The 14693-nt window shown below is 37.3% G+C and overlaps 1 protein-coding gene across 1 annotated transcript in view; it reads left to right on the forward strand.

Moving 5' to 3' along the window:
• The window catches only part of fndc4a (fibronectin type III domain containing 4a), a 33544-nt gene extending 19221 nt beyond the window's left edge, over positions 1 to 14323 (forward strand). Inside the window, exons 4-6 of the mRNA XM_017710463.2 lie at positions 8377 to 8466; positions 10290 to 10423; positions 12793 to 14323. Of these exons, the coding sequence (XP_017565952.1) occupies positions 8377 to 8466; positions 10290 to 10423; positions 12793 to 12834 (266 nt within the window). The 3' untranslated portion in view covers positions 12835 to 14323. The remainder of the gene's footprint in view (positions 1 to 8376; positions 8467 to 10289; positions 10424 to 12792) is intronic.
• The last annotated feature ends 370 nt before the right edge of the window (positions 14324 to 14693 follow it).

Below are 14693 nucleotides of genomic sequence, written 5' to 3' on the forward strand. Positions count from 1 at the left end.
GAAACCCTGATATATATACTTTTGATGTTTTATCCTGAGACTAATTTATATTCATGTCTGTCTTCTTCATGATTATTTCATGGCATACTTGTGGAATATAAACCTGTTTCACATGCAAGGCAAACATTATTCAAAGAAATCAGAACTCAAATAATAGTCAAACGCTGATTTTCCCTGAGTAAATGCTGAAAAATGTCTGTTGGTTATTAACCTTTAGATTTTGAGCTCAGTCCTGGGAATCTACAGATTTTCATTTCCCTTGCTCTAACACAGCTGATTCTGCTTATCAGCTAATTATCAACCCCTTCAAGAGTTGAATCAAAAGCTCTGTTGATCATTACATACATTCATTCTGAGGCTGCTCTCACAGAAGTCATTTGCACTGACTTTTAAAAAGAATCAATGAAATGAAGCGCAGCAAGCTTAATTAAATAGTCTGATGAATCAGCGTGTCAGATGTATATTCTAAGTTGGGCATACTCTAAGCTGTGGCTACTGGGCTTCTGAAACCAATTTGAATGACCCAGTGTGTTTGTATTCTAGCGGATCATACTTGGATCACTTTGCGTATTTCCTTGGCGACTGCTTGACTGAATCACTGAACTGAGGTTGACAGACATTGCATGCTTGTTTGGGCACAAGAAATTTTGTTTGTGAACATTAAACAAGGCTTTAAAACACTCAGCTAATCAGCTATTGGCATTAATAATCTGGTACAGCGCCAGGAACCTTCCTACATTCATAGCTCTTTCTTTCCATGAACCATTAATTTTTGATGCAGTCACATTTGACTGCAAGGTGCATGCCTGTTTGTGCTGCAGTTTCTGATCAGGTTTCCTTCACTTGGTGGAATCCATTTCATATTCACAGTGTAGCTATGCTGATGAATGCATCTCCAAGTGACAGGCCGAGACAGCTGAGCGCATTATCAGCAGTGTTTTCTGTGCAGGCTGTATTTTATTCAGAAAAGCAGACTTGCTGTGGTGTGTGGAAGCACAGAGAATCAGAAAAAGAAAGGTTATTTGTATATTTTTCATTACATGGTTATAGCCTTCATAAATCAGTTAATAAAATGTGTTCTGTTTCTAATGAACAAACTGCAAACCCTTTTGCTGCCTGTGCATCGTTTATATGGAACAAATTCTTAAGATCATATAAAGGTCGAAGGCGGCATTCAGGATGCAGGTAAAAGTGCGTCTAAACTGATTTACCATGCAAACCTGATTTTGTTGTTTGGTCATATTTTTTTTTAATGTGGCCTATATCAGTCAGAACAGATCACACTCCTGATATGAGGAGTATTCACAAAAGAACACAGGTCCATATGGTCCTCATACAACAAACAAAGCTGTTATTTACATTCCTTAAGATTCCTTAAGACTCCTTTACTGTGACAACCAAATGAGCTGTGTGAACTGCTTTGATAATTTGTGTGTGTGTGTGTGTGTGTGTGTGTGTGTGTGTGTGTGTGTGTGTGTATTTGTGTGCATGTATGTATGTGTATGCGTGTGTGTATGTGTGTGTGTGTGTGTGTGTGTGTGTAAGATGAATGTCCTTTTCAACATCACTCAGTGCAGTTCTAGCCCACATGAGCATCTGTTAGCTGACAGTTTTGGCAGTTAACACTCTCCTCCAAGCACATTGAGCTGTCCAGCGTTGTTGCCATAGCTGCTTAATGTGTCTCAGAAGAAGCACATTAAAATACCTTAAGAACAAAAACAGCTAAGTAGACAAGTTACAGCTAAGCCCAAGAATGTCAAAACTACTAATGTTTGCCGCAGTTTATCCCCAGTAATGCTTACTCAGTAAGCATTAATTTGGGAAATAATTTAAAAATGATACGAATTCAAATCCAAGTGAAAATGCTCAGGCAGACATATAGAACTCACAAGATAGAGATCAACCATTTAATCTTGTTTTAATGCTCGCTGACTCAGGGCAGTATTTAATAAAGAAGCACACAGAAATCAAATTCCTCTGAGAATCATGGCTCTGGGTGTCAGTGCGCTTCAATTAAATTCCATTTCCAGAGCTCTTTTATAGACAGGGTTGCTCTTCACTCTCTTACACTCTCTAGGTGTTAACTGCTTTCAGAGCACTTTACAGGCAGCTCTCAGTAGAGCTATAAGCCTTTGCATAAGGCCATGTTTTAATTTAGCTGGATACAGTTCAACAAGGACAAAAGGTCTGGGCCTCATTTCATACTTAATGTTAAAAGTTTTTCAGATTAATTTTTAATGTTTAATATGGTCAGATGCAATGTCATTTGTTGCTTTTATAATTTTCTAGACTGTTTTGAAAAGCATCTCATGAATGTCTTAGGATTTTGACAATACAAATTTTATAACCATGTTAAACTATTTATATACCGATATTACATTGTATTACATTTTTTGCAGGCTAGAATATCAAGGGTTTGATGCCCCCAAAAAACATTAGGATAGATAGATAGATAGATAGATAGATAGATAGATAGATAGATAGATAGATAGATAGATAGATAGATAGATAGATAGACAGATAGATAGATAGATAGATAGATAGATAGATAGATAGATAGATAGATAGATAGATACTTTATTGATCCCGAAGGAAATTTAAGGCCTTCACAGACACATGATTGTAAGATGGCAAGATGATTCTTCCAAACTGTTGACTCTTCTAGCTTTGTTCACCCAGCAGGGCAAATCGGATCTTTTTCTTAATCCTGATTTTTAGACTAAGTGACCACATATTTGTATGGACAGACCATAGTCATAGTTTGACACATATCTACACTGGTTGTAACAATGCAGGTATGGATATGCTGACTAGGGCAGCACAGGCAAAAATATGATTTTATTGCTGTACTTTCAGACACCAAATGGCCATAATAAACAAATATATAAAGAAAGAAAGAAAGAAAGAAAGTAAAAACCCACAGGGAATCCAATGTGACTGGTCAAACGGAGTTGTGTCCCGAGATCCAAACCAGGGTTTTATTTATTGCGTCCACATTGCTTTTATTACAGCTTCCATTGTTTTCATGAGATTTACTTTCAGTATTCCGAAGAACTCTGAGGGCTACTTTTCTACACCTCCAAAGTTCAGTTTTAGAGGTTTTTCGCTTCTACCATTTTCTACTTCTAACAATCCAAATAATCCCAAACTCATTCAGTGATATTGAAGTTTGTGGTGGTCAGTTCATTGTTCTAAGACCCCCAGCAATGTATTGTTTGATTTGCAAATGTTGTTCTTTTTTGTTTGCTTTTCTCAGGAACAGCTTCTTGACAGCTGCACATCTTTTTAGACTCAGTGTTGAGTGGGGTTTAATTTTTTCCTGTCTTTCAAATATGAAACTGTTTATCTGTTATCTTATTTGGAGTCACACTCCAAACTCAAGATTTGGGAGCTTTGTTTTTTTTTTATTCATTTATTTCATTTGACTTTCCACCTACTTATAAAAGTGGATCATATTATATCTAAACTCCTCAGAAATGTTTCCTGAAAAAATCAGTAACCCTAATTAATGGTCAATTTGACTAAAAATAAAGTAATGAAATGTGGTCTCTGACTTTTTCACAGTATTGTAGATATTTGATTTTTATAGTATTTTACAGTATTGAATTTAATTGAATGTCTTAAAGTGTGGGGTACTGGGGGTTTCTATCTTTCTTTCCTTCTAACTAAAAGGAGAGACTCTTTAACATAGAATCACATCAGCTCAGTCTTGGTTAGCTTTTTATTTCTCAACTCTTTATAGTGGCTGATATACAGGCCCTCAGTACTCGAACTCTCTGAAATTCATTGAACTAGTGAGATGTTCTCGTTCATATTTTTCTCTTTCTCTCTCTTACACACACACACACAAGCACAACCACTCACATTCTGTCAGAGCTATTGTTGAAGAAGACATGTTATTCAAAGATGCTGTGGGAGGGATACTATAATGTATTTTATTCTTTGTCTGCTACATATTTATGCTGAACCAAAACCAAGGCACACTTTTAAATCTTCATTGATTTAATCCATGAAAAAATGCCAAACAAATCATCTGCATGGGAGTCACAAACTGTCTATTATCATACTGGTAACTTACTGCTAGAAGTGAATTGAATCAGCCTTCAAGAATGTGATTACTCAACCACAGCCTCCACAATGCTGTGACTCAGTACGAAGCATAGTGAGGTATAATGAAATTGCAAAGAGCCTCCTAGATACAGTCGCACCCTAGTCCCATTTATGTGTGCTTTGGGATTTCAAATGATGATGCTTCTAAAAAAGGCCTTTCGTTGCAGCTGCTGAGCCTTCACACAGCTCATTTAAGAGCAACAATTACAGCCAACCCCGCTCATTCAAGATCCATTGATCTAGTGCACATCCATAGGCATTTCAATTAGTTTGGTAATCAATAAGGAGGATGCATCCCTAACACAACATCATTGATCCTATAAAAATGAGTCACATCACCATTCAGATTCAGGGAATTATATTTCTCTGCCTTTGCCTGTATTTTTTGCACTTTAAAATCCAAGGGAGGAAAAAATATAGGAAGATGCTGTCTTATCAGGACTACCAGAGAAATAAAATAGGAATAAAATACTGAAAACACACCATATGTCACTTTAGAATAGTACAATTTCCAAGCTATATTAAGTTCTGTCACATAATGATAAAACTTCTTTTAGTAAATGAAAAGGTATTGCAAGATACAAACCAGTGATTCATTTTGGAATGGTGTGAATATATAACAAAGTTCCAGCAGCTGCAGAATAAACACATTCATGGCAAAGTGACAGTCCTCATTTGCCCCATAAACATCCTAGAATTTAGAGTTCATAATTCTTTTGGAGATCTGAGTTGAGGTTCATATATAGACAGTAATAGTATCCCCTCCATTAGTATTTACTCTACATGGTTTTCATTGTTGAAAACATTGAAATGGTGAAAACAGAAATCATCCAAATGTGGAAACCCATTGTCATAAGAAAGTTCTTCTTAAACGTGCTTTTATTCTTAACTGTATACTCATATGTTTATACTCATGAATAGAAACACTTTTCTTACCTTATGACAGTTCCACACTGACCTCAGACTATAAGATTAGACAGAGTAAATGTCTGGCTCTTTCCTTCACCATCACTTCTAGTTCTTGTATGACAAATTTTTAAAAATGTTTGGTGTGATTTTGTTGATTTTTGCTGTATTCAGGCACAATCAGTAAAACGTAAAATAATATTAATGGTTTACAGGACAAACAACCTGCAATTAAGACTTTCTTAAGAAAATGAACTTTCTTAAGACTCTTTTAAGAGAACACTTGAGAACCTCTTAAGGTTTTTATGAGAATTGCATTTAAGAACATTAGTCTTCATTCTCCAACATCGTCCTAAGTTTGTTGTTAAATGTGTTCTTGAGGAAGGTCCTCAAAAAAAGTCTATATCAGGTTTGACATGTTCCTAAACCACAGAACTGTTTGCACCTTTGTGCTCTTGAGTGTGTAGATTCTGTTCTGACCTAAGAATAAAGCCCAAATAAGAAAACATGTGAATTCCAGAATCTTCATGAAAACTGTGGGTTCTTCTTAAGAATGGTTGGTGAATGAGGCACATTTTATGATCATTGGGCCTCACTCACCAATACCTTCCTAAATATTTTCTTTAATTTGTACTTAAGAAAGGTATTAAGAAAAAGACTACATCAGAAACTTAGCAGTAGAAATGGGTCACTTTCATGCAAGGCATTTGTTATTACCTGTCATTTTAACTCTTATTCAATAATATCTTATAGTGTAAATTGAAGACAGACCGCAAAATGTGAACTAGTGGTTTATTCACAATGTAAAGTATATTTGATCAGCAAGATTCACTTGTTGATTTGCTCTTTCATTCAGAGGCATTTTCTTATAAGTTGATTCCTGGTGCTACATGCATTCTCAGTTACCTCAACAGAGTTGTATCATGTACAGCTCTGCTTAACATCAAAATGTTCTTAATTTTTTCAGCTTCATACAAATTGTTTGAAGTCTTTAGCATATGAGCGTCATATTAGAAACATTTACACACACGTTTGCAACAAAATTGGTTTTATATTTTTGAAAACTGCAATTTAAAACTGAAACTAGAATGAGAGTGTACATCCAACCATTCAGCAAACAGCAGTCTAACCAACAATTCACAGTGAAGTTTTAAGAATTGTTTCAGCCTGGACTGTTTTATTAATGAGGCACAGCACAGGGTAGCTAATCAGAAAAGAGGGCCTTCATATGGATACAATACTATAAATATTCTCTAATATTACATGCAAGAAATTCATGATGAATAGACCAACAGAAATGCTCTTAAATCACTTGAAATATTGACAATAATATGTATCAGTCTATCAGTACTGTGTACTGTGACAAACTTAAAATGTTACTGTTTAAATGTTGTTGAATAAAGAGAAGGAAGTGGTTATGTAAAACGAATCATGACTGTTTTTGTTACATAAACCCACATAATCATCCTGAGTAGACCTCGAGGAAAACAGTAAAAAGCAAGAAAAATATCATAGGGGCCTTTTACTTTGTCAAGAGAATTATGCAAAGCAGTTCTACCACTAATGTATTTTTTGCTGTATTTCTTACAGTTAAATAAAGGTGAAAATAGTGAAGAGAATTCCAGAGTTCTGGAGCACGCTGTGATAAAACACTGCTTTACAATCCTTCACCCAAAGATCCCAGAAGCGAATGCTCAGTCTTTAAAAGATAATGAACGATGAAGCATGTCAAACCGGTTAGAAGTCTGACTCTCTGACTGCAGACAGCCTCACCTCTCCCTGCATGCCTCTGCAGTGTTCTGCCCTACCAGCAGCACTTATATTTAGTGTTGGGCTCAAGTCAAGACGATTCCCCTTAGATACAATTACTGTGATGCTTCAAAGGAATGCTGAAGCCTGCCTTTGGAAATCGTGTCTACAAGAAAAAAAAACTGCTCTGGCTAGTGCAACAAACAACGCAGGCCCTCCTGATGAAAAAAATGCCCTCTCATCACCTGAGCCAATGCACTGTCATGACTGTTAATGTAAATATCTGCCTGTGGTGACACTAGACTCATTGTTATTCCTTCTTGATCCATTTTAAATGTGCCTGCATGAGAGGCACTGGTGGAATACTGCAAGAGCAGAGACTTAGTGCAGTGTCATGTAATGGCCCCATGCCATCGCAGTGATGCCGATGCCATTTAAGTGTTTTGTCAGGCGCTGCCATGGCATATTCACTTTTGTTTCTGCTCTCAGTTTGTTTGTATATATATTTTATTGTTCTCTGCCAGAGCCCAGATGTGTGCATGTGTATGACAGCATCCTTCACACAGACCATGGTCTAGTGGAACTAATGAACAGATGTTTGACTCTGAATATGTGCCAATATGCAGCAAGGCTGAATTATGTTGTCTGGCACACCCTTGCATCATCTAAATACCAAAAGAGAACTCACTAATTGGCTGAGGAGCATCACCATGCCAACAGAAAAGGGAGAAAAAAAAGAGAAAGCATGGCCTCCCACATACTGTGGCCTCCTTATCTCAAGAGACAAACAGCAGCAGAGCATTGAACAATTTTTACCATTTAAAAGACTGGAGCAGAGACAGCTACTCAATCCAATTCATTCATTTATGCCTCCATTTCCAAAGGCAAGCGAGAAACCTCAACATTCAGTGTTATAAATATTCATCGGGCCGAGCGATGAGAGGGATTGGCTTGGCTGTCGCTCATTCCGACTCTTTATCAGCACAAAGTGAGAGCGTGTCTCAATACCGCTCTCTCGTAATTGGAGGACGCGGGTGATACAAATGACCCCTCTCCATAATTGCTTGGGCAGAATCCCCCACTCCTCATCCAACATCGCCTTTCCTTTTCTCATTTATGACAGCCGGAGTATACGAGCCAACATTGTCTTTATTCACTAAAGAAGATCAATTGGGAAGAGTGGTGCTCTGGACTGATTCCACACAGGTTAAAAGATGGTAGGAAGAGGAAATGAAGCTAAAGTCAATCCCTTTAACACAGGATTAATGCTTTAGATGGATGGCTGGTTAGGCATGCACTTCCTCCAGGCTCTGGTTGATTGGAGGGAATGAGGATGCTGGCTAAATCGACCAGTGCTGCATTACATGCTAAAGGCTGATCCAGAGTGGAATTAATCACCATTAGTATCAGCCCGTATACAGAAGGCATGCTTTAATCATGCATCTCCTTTTGAAATCAAGAAGTTTGTGGTCATATCTTCTCTTGCATATTGTTTTCAATATCCTGTGATCGACCTAAAAACTGCTTTAGTAGAAGAACTCCTATTAAAACTCTTACTTAAAAGAAGGCCAAGAAAGGCCAAACTTTAAAACCTTCCTATTGTATTTACAGATGACCCAACTGTTCAAGGCCTGGACAAGTCCAGAAACCTGCAAACAGGAGAGATGATCATCATTGTGGTTGTGCTCCTCATGTGGGCAGGTAGGGGTCTAAAAATATGCCAGATATAATTCTTTCTCAAATTGCTTATTGATTATTGGTTATTCATTATAGCTCCACCTAGCATTTAGCTTTAAAGTCACCTTTTTAAAAAATACCCATGACACCAGGACTGCAATTATTCCATCAATTATTAATCATGACAAGAGACATTGATCTCTTGGGGAAGGGCATTACTAATTTTCTGAATGGTTTCCCTGAGGATAGAAATCACTTCAGGTAAGTACCCCTCAGAGCACCATTGTAAGCGATGTCTTTAAGTATATATGAGTATTAAATATGAATTGGCATTGCCCTCATCCGATACACCCACTGACTGTTGAATACTGAAAAGGTCATGCAAAAACAAGCATTCCTCATTTGTAAAGATAGTTTTGCATTCCATCATAGTCATATCTTCATAGCACAGAAACATGAGGAGAATGAACAGGGCCTTGGGCCAGATCACAGAACGTCCTAACTCTGAAATGTTATCCTTTTACTCATTATGAAGAATTCAGGTCTATTCTAACTAGCATAATGGAATTTTATTTGTGTATACTGACACACTCTCCCTAATTCCCTCTTATTACCTGTATGTTTTTATGTAGAAGGCTTACCAAACGTACCAAATTTGTTATTGCAGGTGTGGAGGTGACCACTGAGGAGACAGAGTTGAACATATGGCTGTTTATTAGCAGGAATAGCCTTAGCGCTGCTCAGATGCCAGCTAAAGCCTTGGAGAATGAAAACTAAAGCTGGGGAGCAGGAAAAAAGAAATAACATAGTTATTTCCTGTATTTTATTTGTTTCAAACTTCCAATTCATCAAAATGTAGTTTTGTTGCTTTTTTTTGTAGTTTCTTTCCTTTTTTACCACAATAGCCATTTAGCTAACTTTTGTAATGATACATGTATATGTTTTTATATGATTACATATTTACTTTCCAGCTGTATTGTTAGCTGCTTCAGAAAACAGAGAAAACAATTATCAAATTGTTTAACAATATCAATTGATTAACAATTGAGTAGTGTAGCATATCTGTAACCTATAGATAAATTGATGGAACTCCTCAAATATGTATATATGGACATTGACAGATCTTAATTTAGGGCTAAAGATAGGACGTTACTGTAATACAGCTCTGGAATTGTACAGGTAAATGAGAATTTAAATGAGAAATACATGTTAATTCTACAAACCATCTCCATTACCTTAGGTACATTAAAGGTAAAGAAAGGTTTCGTTGTTGTTGCAAGTTGTTGTTTTGTTTGATAGCAACATTATTTACATTCCACAAAACTAAAGGAGGTCTTTTGAAATGTTACGGATCAAGATGAAACGCATGAATGTAATATTTCCTCTTGAGGGACATTTCTATTACTAAAGCTTGTAACACATGCCCTATGTGCCTAACATCAGCATTTAGTGGACATGCCAGTATGTAAAATGCCAGTATGTAAAGTTTCTACTTCATAATCATGGATGCCATTGTAAAACATTTTATCTCATACCCATTTTCCTGAATGACTTTGTGTTTTAGACCATGAGGTCATAGCCCTACAAATTTACATATTGCAGCTAATTGCATCATATTTCCATTGCATTGCTGTTTGCATCTGTCTCAAATTCCCCTAACTACAATTCTGAATTATTTTATTTTACCAGGAAACTAACTGAGTGGGGCCTGTTATGTCAATGAAAATCTGTCCATGTGCTGACCTCACAGAAAACGAGCTTCACTGAGATTGTGATTGAAGTTTTGTCTCTCTTTATGACTATCTGCCACATGGGAGTGACAGATGTCACTTGTTTTCTCGTCATAGCGGTCATCGCCCTCTTCTGCCGGCAATATGACATCATCAAGGACAACGATAACAGTAACAGCAAGGAGAAGGTCAAGCCATCTTCTGAGAGGAGCACCCCAGAGCATCACAGTGGAGGACTTCTTAGAAGCAAGGTAGAGCCCATTTAACACTGACATGAAAAATACTGCAGTCTGTTTGATAGGCCCTGTACACCATCCTTCAGATTCACTGAACTCAATGTTCTGTAACACAGTAGCTGAAAAAAAAATAACATCCCAAGAACAACAACAACAGTCCTTAGCCTGCATGGTGTAGGGTAGTAATACCTGCTCTCCTTGCAGCAGACTGGGGTTTGATGTTCTTGGGCAAGACTTCTAATGCAACATTTATCTACTTTTATAACATGATTAAACTGTAAATTGCTCTGCATAAGCATCAATGTAAACCACCTTCCAGGATTAGTTATTGATCTTGTAAAATCAAAATATTTGCCTTTTTGTACAGAGCGCAGGTGACATCCTTTCTTAATAAAAATAATGGGCGGCTGCTACTTACTAAGACATGGGAATGGCATCCTAATGTAATTGAAATGGGCTGGAACACGTGCAGTCTTTTTTTATGGGTCCTGTACGCCACACATCCTCCAGGTGAAGTGAAATCAATATTCTAAAGCACAGTAGCTAACAAGAAATTACATCCCAACAACAACAACAGCCCTTAGTCTGCACGGTGTAAGGTAATAATACACACCCTCCATGCGGCAGACTGGGGTTTGATCCCACATCTGGACAGTCACACCATGCTACATTAATTAATTGCAGGACTAAAAGCCCAGATGGAACAATGTTCTGGCTGATATTTTGAAAAGCCTGGTAACTGTTTTCATAGCGATATTATGTATAGTCATTTTACTCTGTTCTAAAGTGAATGCATGAAACAAAGTGTCCATTGACCAATTCCAGCCTACAGCTAATTCAGCCAATGAAAAGTCAGTATTTTTACTGCAGCAAATGCACTAGATTTAAGCATTTTTGGTTGTTAATTATATGATTGATCCATGAATGAAAAGGCCATGTTTGAGGTGTGAAAATGCACCAAAAACAGGCATTTTAGGACGTTTCTCAAGAAAAAATGGCCATTTCCAGCCCTGGGAATGAGATAATATAAGACCTTTTTCTAAGACATGGTCACACATGAGGATCCCACTTTACATGCCTTACTAATTTTATGCTAAAGTCTGAGACTTGGAGAGTTTTAAGATGCTGTTTTGTGTTTTTTTCTTTGTGTGCAGTTTCTACTGTCTCACATTTTACACCAATCAGACATATACGGTGAATAAACCAGCACAAGCTGTCAGATTAGAGCTTTTCTTGGCCAGGAATTCAAATAAACTTTATCATCTTCCACTGCAGCCAAAACAGCAGAATAGAGAGCGCTGAAAATATGAAATCCAAAAGAAAGAGAGAGAGAGAGAGAGAGAGAGAGAGAGATAGAGAGAGATAGAGAGAGAGAGAGAATGAAGCTTTTATTGCAATCGATTCCTTTCACTTCTCAAAGGTGCTCTGACCGGGACCTGCCAATGTACCTGATTGATGAAATCAACTCATTTATTTATTTATTTTCATATTTGGCTATTTACTTTTGCAAGAAGCATGCAATGAAGATGAACGCACAGTGAAGGGCATGGTTGGTGCACATCAAAAAGGCTGAGAAAGAAAACAAATGTTCAAAAGTTCAATCTGTCAAAAGCAAGCACCAGTTAATCTTGAAAACAACAATAACGGATGGCAGGCAATATTTGACAAAGCACCCTGCATCTGTTAAAGCACAGAATTTGCTTCATTTTATTCTTTACCCTTAGAGCGGTAGAGGGCTTGCTCCCATCTCACTAACAAGAGAGCATGGCAACTTTAGCATTGCAAATGTCTTGGTTTAAAAATTGCAAAAGATACCAAAGCTACTGACCTACTTTTTCAATAGACCATCCAGTCGGGAGAAGCAGCAAATCACAATAAAGGTCTTTGATCTTTCTCCCATTTCTCTCATCTGCTTCCATCTTCTCCTTAGATGCCAAGAACTAGACCCTCCTCTGCTGGAAAATCTTCCTGATGCATTTTTAACCTCCATGCATGCCATTAATGTTTATTGCACTTCAGGGGGTGATGTAGTCCTTTAGACCCATGATGAAGTCATTATCAGACCATGCTTGTTGCTAGAGCAATGTAATGACATCCATACCCTTTTAGCTATATCTCTGCATTTATTCAATTATATAGCTGCATAGGCTTTCCATATGCCTCATTTGCCAGTCTAATTTCTTTATTATGAGCGTCCAAAGCCGCAGTATAGCATAAGCTCTCTGAGACATCCGTCAGTGTTGTGTTGAAGCCCAGGGGGCCATCCTCTCCCTGACATCAACACAAATGATAGCAGAGCTTAATGAAATTGCCCCCTTTGAGGAGAGTCACATTTTTCAGCTTTTTTTTTTGTTTTGTTTTTTTTTCTCTCCTGTCTGCTGCAGTTTCATCAGTCTGTGCCATCTATCAACATCATCGAGGTCTAAAGGGACGAGCGAGGACTCCAGATCCGCCCTCTATGCTTTCGACGAGATGCTACATTGTTTTAAACTCTCTCCACCGTAGAGAAATCCCATGTGGAACAGACCATTAGCTAAACTGCTACATTGGCTGCCACTGAAGCTGATTTACCAGAACGTCCAACCCATCAGCCATGAACACAACCCACATTCAAAACATGCCAGAAGCAATCTAATCTTGTAGGGCAATTGTGCATAAAGTGAGAAGGTACTGCTGTATTACGACAGCCTGTTCTCATTGGAATCACTGTTGATTTGTTGCAATAGGCCATTTCCATTGTGCTCATGAGACTAGATGACTACATTGTATTTTTGATATGCTTCTGTAAAGCTTCAGCAGGGTTTTTACACCGGTTTCTAGTTGTTTATTTTAAGTGCATACACCTGTCAGAGTCGGAGAGAAAGGTGAAACTGCTAAGTGGAGCCAAGCCTGCTCTCTGGCAGAAAATTCAAAGAGGCAGTCAAGGCTCTTTTGCCATCATGGGCAAAACAGAGCCGTGCAGTGATGGAAGATTTCTGTTCAGCAATGGAACATAACATGCTCAAGGACTCAGCACATGTACATATAATGAGCTTACTCTTGTAAAGACTTACGACATAGAGCGGAACAGTACAGAAGGGCATGTCACTGCTGGAATGGATAAACAATGAATATATGATCTGATGGTTACAGCCAGAAGAGCTTGCTGGGTTACATGTGTATGGAGTTTGTTTGCCAGTCTGGAACACAGACTGGGATTGCCAGTCTGTAGAAATGTGTAGTTTTGTATGTTCAACAGAATCCTTATGACCTTGGATTATATTGATAGAACTATGTACGTAAACGTTATAGCGATTTGAGATCATGACTACAGTTGAAAAGAAGAACAATCAAAGAAATATCAGTTAGGATGCATGCTAGTCATAGACTTGTATATACTGTCTAAAAATATTAAATGCTTGTAAACTCACTAATTGTACATAAGAAAATCCAAAAAAACAGCCTTTGTTACCTTAAAAGGTAAGTATAGAAAGTCAATTTTCCATTGGCATTCTTTCTTAGCAATAAAATAAAAAAACATCTGCTATCTCAGTGATTTTGAACATATTCTCTAGCAGTAAAGTCATTTAAACACTACAGTGCTTTTGGAAATTAGGCCCAGTTTGATGACAGTATGATAGATAACACTAAATATTTAATGAACTATGTAAATAGCCATACCTCTTCTATCATTTAAAACACACCCGCATAAATCAGTTTTAGATACCTACCATAATTTATACCATACCATGATGATGAAACCAAAATTGACACACATTGCATGCACATTTAGAATACCATTGAAATGTGTTTCATATTTGTTGGTCTGTACATTTTCATGCCTTGTGGGAAAAGTAGATTTTGGTATATTTTTTTCTGTTCTATTATGTTGTATTGTATTCTTTGACAATAAAGATTAATGAATGGTGTGACTTATTATGTTGATCCCAAGTGTGCCTCTGTTACCTGAATGTTATGCCATATACCCTGAAAAGTTGTTGTTTTCTAAGATTTTTAGAAGAAAGTAAAGTGCACATATTCTGTGTAAAGACTCATACTCTGTTAGGAACTCAAACTTTTAAACTTAAATACCAATTACATGACCCATTAGCTAATCAACTTACCATGTAAAACACATTTTAACCTAATGACAGAATACAAAATAGCATAGTTTAATGGTGTAATGTACCAAAACAAAACATTCTTTGTGGCAAATGCTGGCTCCTTTCTCATATTTGAGAAATTGGCATATCAATTGGTGTAATGTGTTAGGCAACCAGGAGCTGCCAGTAAATCTTCAGTGTGA

Source organism: Pygocentrus nattereri, chromosome 4 (genome assembly GCF_015220715.1).
Source record: "Pygocentrus nattereri isolate fPygNat1 chromosome 4, fPygNat1.pri, whole genome shotgun sequence".
Classification (NCBI taxonomy): domain Eukaryota; kingdom Metazoa; phylum Chordata; class Actinopteri; order Characiformes; family Serrasalmidae; genus Pygocentrus; species Pygocentrus nattereri.